The 20,419-nt window shown below is 40.6% G+C and overlaps 1 protein-coding gene across 2 annotated transcripts in view; it reads right to left on the reverse strand.

Moving 5' to 3' along the window:
- The window catches only part of lars2 (leucyl-tRNA synthetase 2, mitochondrial), a 38,581-nt gene extending 25,824 nt beyond the window's left edge, over positions 1-12,757 (reverse strand). The window contains exons 1-3 of one of the 2 annotated variants that reach the window (XM_030395051.1): positions 12,600-12,757; positions 8,802-9,031; positions 6,286-6,417 (exon numbers count right to left, since the gene is read on the reverse strand). In XM_030395051.1, the coding sequence (XP_030250911.1) occupies positions 6,286-6,417; positions 8,802-9,020 (351 nt within the window). In that variant the 5' untranslated portion in view covers positions 9,021-9,031; positions 12,600-12,757. Of the gene's footprint in view, positions 1-6,285; positions 6,418-6,551; positions 6,639-8,801; positions 9,032-12,599 lie in introns of those variants that run through there. The other variant, XM_030395052.1, reaches the window with a different exon arrangement.
- Positions 12,758-20,419: the final 7,662 nt, after the last annotated feature.

A 20,419-nucleotide genomic window follows, 5' to 3' on the forward strand; every position in this document is an offset into this window, starting at 1 on the left:
AAAGTAGAGGAGAAGCAGAGTGACAAGGAGTCGAGGACTGGAGAGGATCATTGTACGGACTCTAACGGGTCTGATGTTTCAGACGAATTGGTATCCTTGGTAACTGCATGGGCCTCATTTGTAAAGCCGAGTGCTGGATGGTATTAGGCTAAGAGCGCTCAGCACAGCGGACCAGTGTGACTGCTCAGAAGGAATACAGGCACGCTGAGAGCAAGCCAAAGATGGCCTAACAAAGCAGAAAAAAACATGTGCCTCATCAGGATGGAGAGGTTAACTATGTTGTTTATTCAATGTAAATAATCCAGTAAGTGAAACGGTATTCATGAGGGGATGCTGAAGGGAGCGGCTATGATGGACAGGCTGCTTTCAAAGCGGCAGAAGCAAATGATCTCTTCACGGTGAATAGCTTCAGCTCCACTTATCCTTATGTCCACACAGCATGAATACCAGTCCGTCTCTTTACCAACCTGTTATCACAGAGACTCCCATCACACTTCAGTGTGACAAGAGGCAGTGGAAGATGGACGTGGGAGTCCGTGTAGGCACAGTTTATGACAATCTGTCCACTGCAATGTGGAGCAAGTCAGTGCCAACCTGACACAGAGACATCAATCCACAGCTCCGGTCTCTGACGCCGATGACTACAAGGACAGGAGTGTTGGGAGACTGATTTTGTGAATGTGGAGCCACTCGGCTACATGCAAGTATCCGCCCACACAGCTCTGGCTAGAAGGTTCTCTCCATCTGTGGCAGCTTTGAAATCAGACTCCAGCATTTGTCTGTTTTTTTTCATCACGCTAATTGATACACTGCTTCACAATTCCACTCTTATATGATGTTCATTATTCTATGACATAACTACTTTTGCCATTTACGTTGCAAAATTTTACCCAAGAGCTTGTGCGCATAAATAACAACAGAGCAAAGGATGAAAATAAGAAGAGCATGACTTCAAAATGAGACGTCATTTACATCAGTAAAGGGTTATTTCACTCAAATGACGGAAACGCATCTTTTGATTTACAGCAGCTTCAGTGGTAGGATTGCTTCACTCTCAAGTTCAAAGTTAGATGAGCGGATTGGTGTCACTCTCAGGGTTGTATGGTAAAAAAATGTGCAGTTGGTCAACCGACTGTGGATTTGTGTGGTGTTGGAATTATCGTAGAAATGTGTTTCTGACCGGGATAATTCATGTGAATGCCCCCTCAATTCGGAACAACAACTCGGAAGTGGGAGAAAATTACACGAGTTGTCAAGCTGACGTCATTTAATGCTGAAACATCGTGGACGAAAGTAAACACTGGGTTGGACCGTCATTGTATTGTTTCCTTTGTGCTTCCTTGTCAACCAAATACTGGAAACAGCTGTCAATGTGTTGCTTAAACACTCTAAGGGATCAAATGCAAAGCAAATGCTCAAACATGACCTGCATGAACACAGTGAAGGTGAAAAAACGACTTTCCAGCTTTGGAATTGGGATCATCCAAGGAGCACATGAATGCAGAATTAGCTTATAGCCGACTCTGATCGAAGGTAACAAAATCTGCCTACTTGCTAATGGGCACAAGCTAGCCATTTCCTCCTGTTTCCAGTCTTTATGCTAAGCTAGGCTAATCGAACCATCTCTTTGCTCCAGATTTGTATTTTCTGTACATGAGACATGAGAGAGGTATAGATTTCCTCTCGGCAAGAAAGTGACTCCTTGAATTTGCCTACATGTCTAAAAATGTCTTTAATCACTCAAACAAAATACAGTGGAGATTAAGGGAATTAAGTTTGTCAACAATGAGGGGCGGAAGTAAGAAAAATAGGTGGATAACACTGGAGTTGATGAAAATGCATGTGAAATGAAAAAAGGAACGATAAATTATCAACAGATACAGTATGTTTAATTTCAAGCCAATTTGATTAAAACCGTGGTTATATGATGAAAAATAGAGACGTGTTTTACTCATTTTACCCGTCTTGCATTAGTCATTTATTTCTGAGGTCATGGACACTAGCAGTGGATAGTTGAGTCTTCATTCTACAATTATAAAGACTATAGATTTAAACGGACAAAAGGGGTAGGACTAGAAACAGTTTTTTACTCTTTTACTTCTTTCCTAACATGGATATTTATTTATCTTATTTTATACATCTTCAAAATAATAATGAATAAATATGAGGAGTGGCTTCAAGGGAGGGCATAGCAAAAACTAATTGACAAAAATGGGAGTGAAAATTAAAAATGCAAAGGACTTAATTATGAAAGTGATGTAAGTTGTAAAATAGAGCAATAAACTGTCAGTTGATTTGACAAACTTTACCGAGACAGTGCTGCTTCAGTAATCAACTGGGCTGTTTTACTGCCTGCTGTCTACCATTCATCATTTATCATTCTTAACACATTTATTATTTACAGCAAGACATTTTTGTTTTGACCTCGTTGTCATTTTCTAAAATCAGTCACAGGCTCTTTGTTCTTCCGCATAGAAACAGCTCATGTATTATCCGTTATTGCACCTAACAAAGCCTGATTGCCAAGTGAACGGCGGACACTTTGACCCTTTGGACAACATGTTCAGTAGAAATGAGTCAGTTTGATCCAAGAACATAAAATGCACATTTCTGCAGGGGGACTTGTTAGAGGCTCGATCACTGAGCCATTAATGAGATGTTGGTCACAATCCATTGATACAATGTCAAACAAGTGGAAATGTTGAGTTTTGGTATCAGACATATTTTACAGTCTTGCACATGAAACAGCCCATTGACAGAATGTACCTTCTTCAGTTAACTAGTGGGTGGAGAAGAGTGTGTGCATGCGGCGGAACAAGGTTTGCTTCCTGACAGATGCTGAGAGAAAAGTACACTCCTGGGCAGGAAGTACCTGGCATTCATGTGAAACCACGTTTCTGTTTGGGGAGAAAGCAGACAGCGGCAGAATGGATTCTCTCTACAGGTAAGGGGAGAAAAGGACGGGTTTGTCATAAAGGGACAAGACAGGGAGGACGGCGAGAGGACAAAGACTAACTGAAGAACTGAACACAGGTTGTCACCGTCATGTCCGACACTGGCCACAGCTTCATCAACACCACCTGTTTACTGGACTCAAGCAGAGTGCTGAGTATCGACCGCGACGCTGAAACAAGGTTGAGTATGGATTTTACCTCCACCTTACCTTTATCGGAGCAGGTTGGAAACAGTCATCCAAGTTTATTTTGAAAGAGTTAAACAGGTCCTAGGTGTCATAGAATATCTTTGTTCACAGAGGGCCAAGGGATCACTTGATTTCAATGGTTTAAACCAACAACAGTAAAGGATGACTTTCATGTGTCGTAAGAGGACAACAGACAAACGAGCTGTTTGCTATTTTATAATATCAATATGAATATATAAATATAATGTAACTTATAGTATTGTACATGGTGTGTATATGTAAACTGTATTCATATAAATCAACACAGCACAGCAGGAATCAAGCACATGTAGAACAAACACAGTCAGATCTGATTACCTGCTCCCAGGACGGGGTAAACTGTGGTCACACTGAACTGAAAAGCGGCAGTGCAAGGAAGCATTATTATTATGTTACTAATGGTACTTAATTCACATCCTTCAGTTTGAAAGCAGATAGCCGAAAAAAAGACCGTTATGACTGTAAAATATAAAGTAACACAGAGTGCTCCATTAACTCTTAATGAAAGACTGACTCACTCGCACTGGTTAGAATGGGTGGTTTTACCAGCAATATCATGGGAGCTAAATCATTTTCAAAACAGTTTCTCAAAGTGCTTCTGCGGAATGAGGATGACACATCCTCTGTGGTTTTGGAAAGGAAAAGTCAGTGTTGTGTAAGCCACAGGAAAAGACTCATGGTGAGGGAAAGATAACAAACAACAAAGCAAATGTGAGCATTCATTAAAAGCTTGCTCTTAAAAGGTATGGCCACCTATTGTGTCAAGTTCTATATGTTCAGTTTTTGTTCCCCAAGAAGACGAGTAAAAATGTGTGAGCATACACAAAGCCTCTCCTAAACTTACAGGAAATAACACAACTGTTTTGTTGAGCCACAAACTTTTCTGTAAATGTTAACACCCAAACAACAAGTAGTATTTCTGTTTCACTGTTGGAACGAGAACTATTATTACTGTGTTGCTCAGGAGCAGGGGCGCTGCCAGGGATTTTGGGCCCCATGAAAAGAAATATTACTGGGCCCCTGTATAGCCGGCCATAAGGCTGGCGAAAATTTGTTATGCTGTTTACATAAAACTGTGCATTTTGATGATATTTTTGACTATAATTTCCTATATGTGTGAAAAGAACAACATGACAGTTCCTTGGTAGGGGAAGCACTGAACACTCAGAATACAATGGAATTTAGATTCATTGTCTGCAAGTCTGCAACTTTAATGGTTAAAATATAAAATTATCTTAAATTAATTACCTGAAAAATACAAATGCATGACATACATGAATTATATAGAATTTCCTGTAATACCATTTGAAATAGCATCACCATCACCAGATTCAGGTTTCCTCCCACCATTCTGTTTTACTGTCAGTGATTTGATCAAAAATAACAAAAGAAAATGTGATTTTCACAACCAGTACCTCACTGCTCACTGTCTCCCTCTTGTAGCCCTGCATTTAGGTCTAATTTATCTCCAAAATTACTATTATAGCAATACCACACAATTTCTCTTTCAAACATGCACATCACCCCCCACACACACACTTAGACCAGCCACTGCACTCAATGTAAAAACTGTATGCTGTCTTACATTATGTTTTTGTTGTTGTTTTTATTAAGTTTGTTATATACGTTTCTATTTTGTTAAAAAAATCTATTAAAAATAATAATAATAATAATTTATCTCCAAAACTGTACGTGGTGGAATTAGAGTTGGGATGGAAAAAAATACATAAATGAGGCTCTATGGTCATTGCAATTTAATATTGTTAAAGTTTGTCTGATTGGATTGAGAGCAGTCACTTAGTCTGCAAGCACCTGAAAATTTCTCCTCTTTCCCTACTGCAAAGCAAGGGGTAAGACTACTGACCAAACATAGTATTTCAGTGAGTTTATAATTCAGTTTCAGTGATAGCTAAATTTCAACAAAACAAAATAAAGTTATAGGCTATATGCTTTTTAAACAATTTAAATCATTCTGAAATAAATACAGACTATGTGTTTTTATTTCAGAATGATCTTTATTCATTAATTTCAATTTGTCTTTTTTTCCATAATAATAGATTTGAGAAATGTTTCCAAAATAAACTTAGTGTTATTATCAGTGCATTAATGATGCATATTTATGATTATAAACTAACAAATTAGTGTCATATTATTTTTGTCAGTATTATAATTTTATTAGGGGCCTTTCTGGGCCCCTGTCAATGATGGGCCCCTAGAGCCCTTCCCCTTATCCCCCCCTTTTCGGCGCCCCAGCTCAGGAGGAACCTCAGTGATTATCGTACAAAAATACAGCTCTAATACTTTATTCAGTGATTTGGGTAAAACTGGGTATGTTTGATTTGTTTCTGGTTTTCCCTCTGCTGCTCTTGTGCCGCTCTGGACAGTTAGCTTTACTTGTTGTTGAAGTAATTGCTAGCAAACTTGCTAATAACCAGCAGCTTCTCAATGAACACCTATGGAGCGGGGCCTCACGTGGCCTCTGAGAACCACGGCGGAGGAAAGTTACAGTATCGAGGACATTTATAGAGTTTCCTGGTAAACTATGCCAAAACAAAGAGCACTCCATTAGCCACTTCATTGGAACTTCAAATGTCCCAGTAGGCCATGTCAGTGGGTGAGCATGCACGACACCAAAGCCCTGGAAGAAGCTCAACTACATGGAAAGAAAGCCATCATTGATGTAAGGAAATTCAACTTGCGCTTTTCCTGCTTTGACAAGTCAGAATGCCTGCCGTGTTAAGGGTCTTTCATTTCACCATTTACTGTCTTTATACCCTTGATTTGAGTCCAACGAAGCAGCAACAGGGTGACAGTGTGCCAGAATGCACAATACCAGGACCCTGGAACTAAAGCAACAGAATCAAATGTAGCCCTTATTATTATTTTTTTTTTACCCTCTTTCAACCTGTGCTTTTACTACAGTTTCAAAATATCGGCTTTGAAAAAATGGCACTGACTACTTTCCTTTTTCAGCGCTGTCTAGGTTTATTTTACTTTTAAGTCCAGGGCAGACTGTTCTGACCTTGCATGTTTCACTGAGGATAGTAGAAAATGTTTATTAAAAAAAAGAAATAAAAAAAGACAGTTGCTAGAAGAAGACATACCTGATGTCCTCTCATTCTCTGGAAGTGTCCGATGGTGTCGCTGATGGTATACACTCGCACGTGGCCCATGTGCAAGCGGCCAGATGGGTATGGAAACATCGAGAGGACGTAAAACTTCTTCCCTTTGGAGTCCTGGTGGAACAACAAAAGTTAAAATTATGCACAGAGCTGTTAGAAAAGACCATGAAACTTCATTTGAATCCTGAGACACAGTAATAACAGCATCAGTTTGGCCTCTGAATGAGAATAAAAGACAGAACATTAACCTGATGAGGTCAGGACAGGAATAATAGCTCATCACACTCAGAGCGAGAGTGCTGACTGACTTCTACATTACCCTACCAGCCTCTAACAGTTTCTGATTATAGTGTCAGAATCTGAACTGCGGCAGCGCTGATAATGGATGGCTTACAGTCACAACACTGTTACCAGGGCAACACAGTTAAGTACCAGTTACACCCAGCTATATATGATTACAGGAAACCTGAGTCATGAATTTTTCAATAAATTAATTAGGAGCAGGGCTGTCGTGAATGCACTTAATCACTGCCGGCCCGTCCCAGACGGCCACGCGTTCAGACCATTAGGGTATATAATCATCGAGAGCTCCGGGTCTGAGATGAGCTCCCAGTGCCACTTATAGATGGGAATCATGTGGACGAACAGTTAATGGCCAATCAATAAATCAATCAATCAATCTCTATGGAAAAGGCTAAAGGTGTTTCAAGGTATATATATACAGATTGTCCAGATGGAAGATAACACTTGGCTCATCTAACAGCTGCTTTAATGACTTCAACATTTATGTTCACTCTCCCATCAGTACTGACCAGCAGTTGACCGATTATTGGTGTCAGTGTTTTTTGTGTGTGATTGCTGATAAAACAAAATAAAATAAAAAGCACTACTTGAACTGATGCAGCTTCCTTTCTCTGTTAGAGGTCACAACTCTGAGGTCTCAGTGTATACTACTATCTGATGTCATGAGTAATAGCTGATCAGCACTGAATGATCTAATTCAAAGTAACCAAGGGCTAAGTTCATCAACTATTATGTTGTTGCAGAAAATTGAAAATGTGAAGTACCTCAACATTGTACATGAGTACAGTGCTTGAATATTTTGTAGTTAGGAACATTTCATCCATGGATATTCTCAACTTCAAGAGTAAGATGATCATTATTTTCCCTGTGAATGTGTATCGGTTCCAATTATCGGTTTTACGCTTCCTGGATTACTAACAATCAGTATCGTATCAGTCCTGAGAGAACCAGATCGGTCAACCCTCAAGACTCACAGCTGTTTATCGTACAATGTATAGTTTACAGTACATTTACATTGACATTGTATCCTGTATTTTAACATATTTGTTATAATTGGGTTATTCACGTACTTGCACACTTGATCTGAACAATATACAGTTTACTTTGAGTATGAAAAGTAGAATTACTCACTGTGCAGTAAAATGTTCCCTGTCAAAGTTTTACTGTTATTATAGATGATGTGTATGGAGCAATATTACAGCTGCAATATTGTGTGTGTCGCACTTTAATGCTGTAGATGTTTAAGGTCCTTGAGAACCAACTATTTGTGGTAAAGGACTTTTATGCAGCGTGTTTCTAGTCTACCGACCACTCAAAGTGCTTTACAACACTTTACGTTCACCCGTTCATATGCACGCTATGAGCAGAGGCTGCTCATCAGGAACGATACCGGCTATATTTCTATGCTCGTCCATTCACACTCACACACACACACACACACCTTGTGGATCAGCCATTGGGAGCAATTTGGGGTTCAGTATGAAACTACTGACCTCCCAATTAGTGGACGACCCTGCTCTACCTCCTGAGCCTCAACTGTCTATAGAGTCAACTGCTCATGAGCTTAGAAAAAAAAGGCTTTTTTTTTTTTTTTTTACAGCTTTTAAGTCAAGTTGGTTTATCTTAGGAAGTGGGAGCATTTTCTCAACCCATAAAGGGAGACTTCATCCTTCAGTTTATCATTTAAATTCAAAATATTTGGAGATACTTTTCACCGGACAGGAATGAAAAGTCACTAAAGCTGTAAGATAAATATAGTGGAGGGAAAAGTACAATGTTTACCTCTCAGATACTGCTGGAGTGGAAGTGTAAAGTTTTATAAAAATGGAAACACAAGTACCTTGAAGTTGTACTTAGAGTACTTGGGTAAACACGAATCAGCCACTCGTTTCTGTACTGAAAGAGTACCCTCAACAGTTAAAGGTGCAGGCATCTATTGAAATGAATCTGCAACCAGTCTGATGATCTAATAAGCTTTCAAGTCATTTTTGGTTTTGAGCTGTTGTTCGGACAAGATGATACTTGGGGTGGGTTGTTACGTCGGAGGATACAGTGTACTGTTTGCATATTATATTACATTTGAAGACTTGAACTCTGTGATGAGTTGAAACAAATGGAGTATCACTGAGATTATCAGGATGTCAGGGTGAGAACCACTGTAAGAAAATATTACAGAAAGTAAAAAGCCTTCTTACCTCCTCCAGCGCATCCTTCCGCCACTGCGCCATAATTCGTGGGTGCCACCATTCTTCCACTCTGCGTCTGGTCTCTGGCCGGTATTCTTTCTCCCACACTCCTGTCTCACTGAACAGGGTGCGAGTGCCGGGGGACAGGAGGCGAGGTGATGGGCTCAGGAGAGCAGACCGGGCAACACCCAGTGGATACAGAGACAACCTTCTCACCGACACCTGCATGGCTCTGGCACCTTAAACAGGGAAGTTAAAGTAGAAAGTGAATTACGTAGTACCTAATTATCAATAAACTCTTTGGTTCACCTTTATCATTCTCAAGTTTCCTTTAAGAATCTTTCGACTTTAGAGTTACATTTGGGATTTTATGCTTCTTTAAAGCACACAAAAGTTCCTCCTGGTTACAACATCTTACGCACTAAAACACTTCCACATGGATCATAATGATCACTCGTACCTATGCAGTCCCCTCATGCCCTAAAAATGTAACGTCCCGTCCTTCAACATGAACAGGTGGCCCACCAACAGCACATGTGAGTGACTGACTGACTGATGGCTCGGCTCTGCAGCTCTCCACGTGATCTTCTGTCACCACTGCTGTTTCACACTCTGTGTTCCTTACACCACGTCACTCACAAAACAGCAGGATTTTTGTGAAATGAGAGGTTTATTCAGCGAGAAGTGATTATGCCTGGCCTCACTGTCAGGCTCCGGCCAGGCTGTTCTTATTAAACCGCCTGCACGCTCAGATGTGAGAATGACATTTTCAATCCACTTATATGCAATTATTCAATAATGCGTCAAATCCCCCCCGTGGTTTCATACATTTATTTTTTTGTTGGCATTACAGGCTGTTAATCACACTAAAAGCCCTGGGATATCATCAGCTGGATGGACGTGCCTGCTTTCAGAATATGTGCCTCAAGTTTTATAATTACTTGCAGGTAGAAAGGAAGAGATACTGCATGAGAGGAATGTCAGGAAGATGATTATTTAGGAGAATTATGAATGATGAACAACAGTGAATCAGTTCTACAACTTGATAGAAAACAAATATTTTACTCGCTTCTGCATGAAGGCAGCAGTTGGGCGAGACGCTCACATGGCCCAATGTAGGTCAGACAGTCAACTGCATGTAAGAAAAAAAACAAAAAAACAATTTGACCTAAATCTGTCTTCTACACATACACATACACATACACACACACACACACACACACACACACACACGTATATAAACACAGTTTCCAAGGTAACCTGAGAAATCTGTACCGTCTCTGCCTCCTCGGCAGCAGAGGACAAATACTGCTAACCTGACCCGTCAACAGAATATTTTCACAGCAGTGACGCATCTGGAACTCAGACAGCGAGGCCTTTATATCAGTGATAAACTGCACGCCCTGATGCACCGGACTGAGATAAAGATGTAAATGAGGGAACGAAAAACTGTTTAGCTAAAGCTGCAGAGAACTCATTCACAGTGTTATTCTACGTTCTATGATATTATGAAAATACAACATTATTGTAGAGAAAGAGTGAGGATGGATGGAAACAAAATGGCAGGAGAGAGACCTGCAAGTTTTGTTGTTGAATTTAAATCACTAAAAAGATTTTAAAAAAATGTTTTTCACAGGCAGAATAAAGGTCACATCATGAGACAGGGGTTTTAGCTCAGAGTTTTTGAATGAAAAGTGTCACAACAACGTAAGAAACTTCAAGTGTGAAGCCTGAGGGTTTCACTGGCTGGGGTGGACTGATCTCTTAGGGATACTTCTGAGTTTTTTTTCCACCTAATGAGTGTAAAAAAACAGCGAAAAGTGCTCCCTCATCCCCTCTGCTCTCCACCACCCACCTGCTTGTGGGAATGTGTTTTTTCGCTGAATCCTCTCGAGTATAACCTATAAGCATCACGGTGGCCAACACTCCTCCCTCCGGCTGAGGCTGGGGGAACCGAGCACTCAAGGTTGTTGTGTGCATCTCTGAAGGTGCAAGTGAGTGGGCTGAGGCGAGAGACTGAGAAAAATGTTTCTATGGTGACTGGGCTCATCCGTTCGGGTTTTCTCCTGCAGAGAGTGACTGAGGACTTCTGCAGACAGGAAGCTGGCTCTGGTGACAACTGAAGCTTCATCTGAAGATCTGTAGTTTTTGGCCGTTGGTAATGAACTTGAATACTTTATGGGTACCGCCCGAAAAGTGTTGAAAAGTGTCCCTTGCCATAGTGTTTTAGTCAAATTCTTGGGGTTTGTCAAACCAATTCTTTGAATGATAATGTTTTGTATGTAATGTATTTTTTCAGGCAAAAATCTTGTATGGTTGCTCTTAATAAGACAAAATGTAACACTTTAAGAATTTTGGTATTGAGAGTTTGTATTATTTTCAAATGGAAAGGGAGATTTGAAGATTTAAAAAAAAGTAAGATTTTCTTATAAGTGAAAAACCATACTTGTGCTTGCAGCAAACACACATGCTCACTTCTAGGTAGAGCGAGGTGATATAGTCATACTGCATCAATAAGGTGACGCGTGATTAGATGTTTTATGAGATTTTGGTTGTTGTAACATGCGAAAGAGCCAACATTTTTACATTTTTCAAGCAAAAAACAAATATCCATTTTAGGGGAAGAGTTGCTGCTTTAAAGGTGCTATTTATAAGGTTTGACAGAGTGAAGAGTGAGACTCAAAATCAACTTTCTTACAAAAAGCAATGTTTAAAGGTGCAAAACGTATAAATTATGGCTGACAACATCCAAACTTGAAACAATTATCAACCAATATGAAGGACACACAGTTTTAACGTTATGACATCTATTAACTGTGTGTTCAAGCTTATCTAGCATGCTAACCAGCACCAGCTAGCCCACCAACACTACTACACTCTCAGAGCATGACAACATTTTCCTGGCGCTTCGAGCTCCCAGTCTGGACTGTTAGCTGCACGGCTAACTGAGCTAAATGGCTAACAGCAGCTACAGTCAGCAGCAGTTAGCGATTACTCTGATAATATGCCGCTACCTGTTCATTCTGAGTATGATGATATTGCACCTTTAAATGTGTGCAGGTCGACTGTACTTACAGAATCAGACATTTTTGACCAAATGACTTGATAATCAAAAAGTTACTGGCAAATTAAGCAAAGAGATGATGAATATATTGATGAGCTGCAGCCTTTACAGTGTAAACACCTACTGAAAGCACAACCGGTCATGACTACAATGTCAATACTTACATATTTAGAGTAAAATATTAGTTTATTTAGTTCTCTAAACATAGCTTCTCTGATAAACTAAAATGAGGACTGGTCTTTTAGTTCATGGGTTTGTTTATTGATAATCGACTTTCGTCTTAGTCAAGATAACATTTATGTTGTATGCATAATGTGGTGGAGGAAAGCTGATAACAGGTGAGTTTACATTAAACTAAGATGTCATGTTTTTAAGGGGAAAACACTTGATAACGTAGCAACATGGCTACGCAACGTTAATTTAACATGTCAGCACTTGACTGCACAGGTCTTTAACAACCTGTCTCCGCATACAGGACAGCATTTTTTTTCAAATATCACTTTTGCTAACGACTAGCATGACATTGACTTGTCAACGTATCCTCCTGGTCTCTCCAGACAGCAGTCAGTCCTCTATAAACTACAAATACAAGTCTTACTAAACCCCTGTTATACCTGTTTATGATGTTAATCTACATTAGCTTGTTAACTTACGTCTTTTAATTATTGTTTCCAGGTTAACTGTCATGTCTGTCTGCTAAATGATGCAAGAGAGGACGTACACTTCAGAAAAAAACTACTTACTGTTGGATATTCTGCTCCTTTATTTCAGCGTTGTGTTCGTTATGACATACACCCAATAATCCATGTTATAATTGTCATGCTGAGGGGGAAATACGCTGTGAACGACCTGTTTCCCTGGATCACGACTTCGCAGTGTGCGCAGCCATCTTGGATTTCAATAAACTTTATTAACACGGTGAGCGTCGACAATGACAAATCCATGTCGTTAAAGAATGAGGGCTCTGGTTGACATTGTACACTACGTTTTAAGATACTTTTCTTTCAGACCTATGAAGGTATTGTACATGATGATATTACATTTATCTCACCTGTTAAAAAGTATGACATTGAATTTAACTGAAACCGGTTTTGTAATTATTGATATTCAGGGAAATAAATGTAATCAAACAAAACAAATATATTTACAAGAGCTTATTTGTCTTAGTTTCTTCCCATGAAAAAGATCCTCCACATCACTTTTAAACTGTCAGGTTAAGTTCATTAAGTCATTAAGTCCATATCTCTGTTATTTAGTTATGACTTATCAGTTATTAACAAGAACAACATTATTTGGGTTGCTAGGTTGTGAAATTGATGGCGGCAAACCTGCATTAGCAGATGCTTGTGCGTCTTTTACTCTCTGTTTAGTTATCAGTGCAATTATATATGTTATTAAGTTGTAAATAAATGTTTTTTGAAGATGGTGAGAAAAAACATAACCTTGAATGAAGGACCACGTAGAAAATACATTTCAAGCATTCTCTCCAGAACTTTCTTGTTTGTTGTGTTAGAATTTCTTGTATCTTTTAGGGTCAAAAGTATACCATCTAATTACATATTTACCAAAGTAAATAGACTCAAGTCAAAGGAGTATTCCCATAAAACACGACCCAATTTTAACGCCAGCGGCTCTACAAGTATCCCAAGGAGGGGCTTTGATTTCTGAGAGGAGGCACAACATCTCTGATGCCAGCTCCAAGCGTAAAGTGACTGCCGACTGAGAGAGCACCTCCGCTCACTCTCATCTTCATCACAGAGCTCTGAGGTTCAGAAGAGGAGGAGTGAGCAGTGTCTCATCAGAGCCCCATCTCCATCACCAGCTCTCCCTGTGGCTTTCACCTTTGATCTGGCGAAGTAGGGAAGAAGTCAGATCCAGTGTGCAGGAGAGGAAAAGGGAGGGTGGGGTATCATCATTATGAGGAGACTGAAAGAGTTCCTCAGCCTGACGTCAGCGAGCTAAACCTGGGGCTCTGCTCTGGCCTGCTGTCGTCCATCAGAGTTAAATGGGCGCCTCCGCTCAGGGCACAACAGGATGTGGCTGAAGAGGAGGAATGAGAGTGGGAAATGGGATTTTGACACAGTTGAGACACTGACTCTCCACATGGCCAAAGATCTGTCTGCAGATACAGAGGGAGGCTCCCTGATGAATGAATCTGATACTCACTTCCTCATCGTTAATGTATTTCATGGAGCTACTGAATGGTCTCTCATTATTTGTTTAAAATTGCAAGTGCTTCTGAAATCCTGCCAAAAAAAAGGAGGAGGAGATACTCAGTTTCATTCTGGTGCCATACCATTAAACTACTTGGTTTTACAACGCAAGGAAATTCAAATTGTACTCACATGATGAATAAGAAAGGTGTATTGAAGGGAAAAGAGGAGGTTAGCTTGAAGGTCACTTTTTCAAGTCAGCCTTCAATGAAGTGCTTTAATGTTTGAGTCAATATAACTGTTTGAACTACAGCAGATCTGAAGAAGCTAAAGGCACTGGGGATATGGCTGATGTTACCTTCACTCATGTGAAGGTAACATGTGTCATGTGAGGGACGCATTAAAAACCTTCACATTGAACTGTATAATCCTACAGCATGTTTTGTGATGACAAATACATCTTTACGTCTCTGTGAATGAGGGCTGCATTTGGTTTGTTATTTCATGAGTGAAAAGGTGACCTGAGAAGAACAAAGAAGAGCTAACAACGTAAAGAGAAGGAAGTAAACATACACCTTTCTCAATTAGATTCAATATTTATGACTTCATATGGAACAGTTAAGGTTCAAGTTTGGGGGGAAAACAAATGCAGGTGTTTTTAGAATAAAAAGGAGATACATTATGCCCAGCTTCAGGATCATATTTATATTTTGGGTTACCACTAGAACAGGTTTCCATGCTTCAGTTCACAAAAAACACATCAGTTATCTCATACTGTTCAGTACCGCTGCACTGTATTCGCCCTCTGTCTGAAACGCTCTGTTTCCGCTCCTGTCTCTTTAAGGCCCCCCTCCTGAAGACCTCGTCTGCTCTGATTGGTCAGCTCACACATGGCTGAGCCTGCAATGCTAACAGTACAGCTAGAGCAGCTGATCTAGATCAATTCTTACGTGAGTAATTCTCTACAGAAATACCACATTTTGCAGAATACACTTCTCTATCACTCGGTGTACACTAAATATGAAACTAGAGCCAATTAAATTGTCTTTTCCTGCTCTGTCTAAAGTGGAATTTTTTCCTTCCAGCACCTCTACAGGTCACCAGTTAACAGGCTACATCTCCAGCTATTTGTTTACTCCATACCCAAACCAAAGCAGTGCTTTGAGTGCTTGAGATGGGAGAAAACAAGTGCTGGTACTCCCCTCCCTGAGGAGGAGGATGCTCAGGTGGCCCACAGAGCAAGTCAGTGGCTCCCAATGTTCTGTCCAACTATGCTGGACACTTTTTACTTTTAGTGTGTCACACAAACGAAGCACCTGAGGCAGTGACGTGCAAAGAGGCTGCCAAGTTGCCGTCCTCATTTAAAGTCTGCGTTGCTGCATTTGTAAGCGCAACACCACTGGATATTTTTGAGGAGACCAAAAGACATATTTCAAACTGTGATGTTTTCCATAGCCAAGTGTTTGTTTTTGTTTTTTAAGCATGAGCACAGTGTTGTGACAAGAGAGAAATAGATACCTGAACCTGAACATACGTTAAGCTGCAACATACAGCTTGAACTTATCTGTGGTTTGTAGAAAAGTAGTTGCGCTAACATCTATTCAAGCCATTTGATTGTGCATGCCGTACCCCTTCTTTCTCCATGTATTCCCTGTTTGTATCTCTACAGCTGTTGTAAGGTAATCAAAGGGGCAAAATTAGAATGGCACACTGTAGAATGCATACCTCAGTCAAGGCTCCAACACTCCAATTCAAATGTATTCAGATCTCCAGATATTCAGATTTGTATTAGGATCCACATCAAATTGTTCTCATATATATCAACATGACAGTTTTTTCATCAATATTCAGGCATTATATCCTGAGAAATTGGTGAAAATGTCAGAAAAAGCCCTATCACAAAGTGAGATTAAAAAAAAAAAAAACAACCTAGATCCGTCCCTTTATCCAGATCAGCACCAAAAGCTAATTGGGTCTATTCTCGGCCATCCTCCATTCAAAGAATAGTCGAAATCCATCGTTTCTGTAATCCTGCTGACAAACCAACCAACAAACTAACAAATCAACACACAGAAACGGACAAAAGCCTAACCTCCTTGGTGGAGGTTAAAAACAACTAACGACTGTCGGTGCACAAAATATGCCATGTCGTCTTCTTCCAACTGAAACCATCCGCTTTAGACCGAAAGAAACAAAACTCATTGACTCGCCGTCCCGTCATTATCAGAGGCTGATATAAATGTGTTTTTACGTAACAACATAACATAACAACAAAATGTATCTCCTTATCAGATGCCGTGAGGTCTGCCCCGGGTCAACACTTTAAAAAGTCAAATAATGGTCCTTTAACAATGTGATATGTAAGGAAAAATGATGGGTATCATATAACAGGAGCAGATGGAGGCTCCGTGTCCCCGGGGGAGCGTCTGAGCGAGCAAAGCCAGTTTATTGCTGGAAGTCTGTGGGGAAAAATAACGCCGAAATAAAACGTGGAATCACTTCTGTGAAAGGCTCGTCCTCTCTCTGGGTGCCAGCTTTGTCTCACTGTTCCACCTCTTTATATTTTACTCTAATTAACAGTAATAAAAAAATCTAAAAAAATAAAAAACATGGCATCGTTCCTCAGCTTAATGGCAGCCTTTTAATCTTATTTTTAGTTGCATTAAAGTTGTGCATTTTTAGACGGCTGCATTGCGTTGGAGTCTCAGGTACCTCTGTTGTTTTTCAAACAAATCACTTTTGAAAGCAACCAATCATCCTCTTTTTCCACCCACATTCGCCTACCCGTTTCCCACCATGAAAAACAACCCATGGTAATCTCCCTGTTTTTTGGAGGACGATTGCATTTCACAAGCGGAGAACCAGATGACAAACGACCACACGGAGCAGCCAGAGCAGTAATGTGTTTGGTAGAAGGCAGATGAAGGTGGTGGTGGTGTAGGGGGGGGTTGACTTGTCTTCACCTGTCCAAGGTGACCTTTCGGCGGATGGGTGTGTTATTCACAATCCACATCCGCTCCACAATGAGAAGTAGGCCGCTGGTGCCACCGAGAAGCAATCTCACACCATCTCAGCTCTGGGAGAGCGGCGAGGAGCCGGCTGATGGGTCTCTGACCGAGGTTCAGAGAGCCTGATAAGTGTGATGTTATTTCCAGGGCCTATTTCACATTGACAGCACCATGTGTCCTTCACTTATCGGTTCTCACGGAGGACAAAGGCCTCGGGGAGAAACATGATGGTGCGGAGGAGATGATGAGGAGGGCTGGAACAAGATCTCACAGAATCTGTTCTGGCAGCCCATCCCGATCTCTGCTGTTCTAGTTTTCCTGCACCGCTGCATGACTTTCACTCATCAGACAGGCTGTTCTACAAAAAAAGTACATATTTCGCCTGATTTCAGAGCGGCTCCGTAGCAATTAGGGTAACTAATTAGTGAACAACTCGTCAGATCTGCAGATCCCTCTGTGGTCTCCAAGATGCACTCAAACCTGCTGTAAGAAAAGGCTCGGGTGGCAGCCTTATTAAACACTGATTTTTAAATTGTCAACTTGTTATGTCCTGAGGTAACAATTGTATTTCTACATGTGTTCATTATCATTTTAATTGCTCTCACATGAAGGTTTACAATTAGATAAAAAGGCTAACTCATAGTTTGTGATTAAGTGAGATATATACGAGAGTAACTTTGTACATTTACTCAAGTACAGGACTCAACTTTGAGGTACCCTTAATTTGAGCATTTCTAGTTTGTTCTTTACTTTATATTTCCACTCAGCTACATGTCAAATAGTGACCTGGTTATATTTAAGGCACATATTTGACAGCGATTTCAATTTATAACAATTTCCTTAATCTATCGAGATCAATCCACACAGTATTTCTACTGCTTTACTGGTGCTGGATCCCTCCTCTGCGGTTTCTCCTGAGGTTTCTTCCATTTGATTTGATTTGATTTGAGTTTTGCCTCACTCAAATCGAGGATGTAAGGACAGAGGGGGGCCGTGCACTGTACAGATTTTAAAGCCTACTGAGGTGATGTGATTTGTGATTTTTGATTTTGGGCTATGAATAAAATTAAGTCCTGGCTACCTACATGCACTGATAACACTCAAGCTACTTTTATCACTGAAATCTTCATCCAAAAATTTTTATAACACTGTAGAATCCGTCTGTAGAGGAGGAAGTGAGGAAAAGTTGTGTGTGGCAGGAGGACGGGGATGGAGGAAGACACAGGACTTTCATTAAAGAGGCTTTAAGTAGCTTTCGTGCTTAAAGCTAATCAAACAGCACCCGTATGCTGAAGTCTGGTACACCCTGTCGCACGTTGTGTTGTTTTGGCAGACGCTGACGAAAGACCTGTTCAGTCGTTTAGGTTTGAGGATGCATTGCTCCAACAACCATTGCAGATGAAAATCGATGAACATCTACTGTATGTATCTCACGCAGAAATCTTTACAGATGAGGTAAAGTTTTATTAATTCCAATTCAATTCATTTTATTCTCTCTCCTGGAAGCTACAGAGACAGGCGACCGAATATAATTCTGCCTTTTTTCGAGTCAGGTATAGAACATTGTTGGACATATTTCGGATAATGTAAGGACACAACTCAACCACACATGAATGAAAGGGCAAGTCATTTTTAGATATTTAATGCAGAAATGTTACTTATTGTATCTTTAAAGTAGGGGATCCACAGTGATTCAGCATTATACTTCCATTAAGCTGTGACTCATATGGTTGATATGTGAGACAGATTGCTAAAAGACATTCAGTACGGGTCAAACTCCAAAAGCCACACACAAAAAAGTGTGTAACAGAGGATTTATAGTAAAAATGTTCAAGATAAACCTTCTCAGGCTTCAGAAACCTCCCTTCAGAGCCACAGAGGAGACGTTGCATTTGTAAAGCACTCCTCCTGATGCATTAAAAACCTGGAGTGCCCCTTGTTTGGTATCCATGGCTTCAAAGCCTAAAATCTAATAGATACATCAAATCCATTTCTGTATCTTCTGATCTCTCTGTGCCACGGTGCCCACATTTCACGCTTTTTTCCCACTCTTTGCCCGAGCAGGTTCCAGGTTACTTCAGAGGAGAAATGAAAGTGGGAGCAACTCTGTGCTGCAGCTGTGTGATGCTCTCTGACAGACAGAGCTGCTGCCCTGTGGATTGCTTTTGACAGACAGGACCTGAACACACCGTCGTTATGAATATTTGTGCCTGTTCTGATCCCCTGCAATATTCCTGGTGGAGACACCGAACACGACTGTAACGATGATGATGTTATTAGTTTTATTGTTATTATCGACAAAACAATCTCCAGCATTTCCTCCGCCGTTTTGTTGCTGTGGTGATGAGTCCTGGCAGTGATTGGTGGCACGGCTGCTTGAGACAGACAGTGGCTTCGCAGATGTAAAACAGGAGCCCGAACATTGTGGCTATGAGGCTGCACGTACCAAATCCTCAACTTCTAATTAAGCCGGTTGTCTGTGTGAGCCGGTGTTTCATACTAATGGTGTCTGATCCAGCAGCAGCGAGCAGCTGAAGGCCAGCCAGGAGCCGCTACAGGACCTCCTTTTGCTTTCCTGAATAAAAAAGAGCCACATTTTGAGAAAATAAATCTTTCATGCATCCTCTTTTGGCACAAGAGACTTTTATCTTAGTCCCATTTGCATTTTTGTCACCAAAGCAATTTACATTTTTATAGCATAATTAATGAACACGAAAGTCATTTACATTTTCTTGCTCTGCTCACCGCTACATTGTCGAGAGCATATCTGATGCGGAGGGACCAGCTTTTGGAAACGTGTGGGAGTGTTTGTGAGCACCAGAGAGATGTCTGAGCGTGCAGAAAAAGAAAAGCAAACAACTTGGGGTTTTTTTGTTTTCTTTAAAGCCAATAACTGTCGAGCGGAGTACACTGTCATAATCAAACAGGGAACAAGAGGACGAGGGCTTTCAGGTGCAAATCCAGGCCGAAGCGTCTTTCACTTCAGCCGGCCCTCACATCAAATACACAGAGGCAGGCCTCTAGAGCAGATTACACCGTTTAAACAGCACAGAAGAAAGCCATTCACACAAGTGGCATTCATATTTCCTAGCCCACAAAGATGAAAGGGAATAATTCATCATGATTCTGCCTCTGGTCATTGACCCAGTTCTGTCAATAGCTTATTATCTTTTCTGATGTATTATGTAGACACTGTTAGGAGGAGTGTTCTGGTAAAAGGCACAATTATTTCCTCATTAAACGTGATACAAACCTTTAAGAATAGGTAACCAGATGCTGAATGTATGGGCAGTTTAGGTGACTGACAGGTGGGGATGATTTTCTATAAGCATCTTCAGGAAAAATGGCTAGAAAGTCTTTGTATAATTGGGCTGTATGTCAAGACGTACCTGATATCTTGCA

This window comes from Sparus aurata, chromosome 17 (genome assembly GCF_900880675.1).
Source record: "Sparus aurata chromosome 17, fSpaAur1.1, whole genome shotgun sequence".
NCBI lineage: Eukaryota > Metazoa > Chordata > Actinopteri > Spariformes > Sparidae > Sparus > Sparus aurata.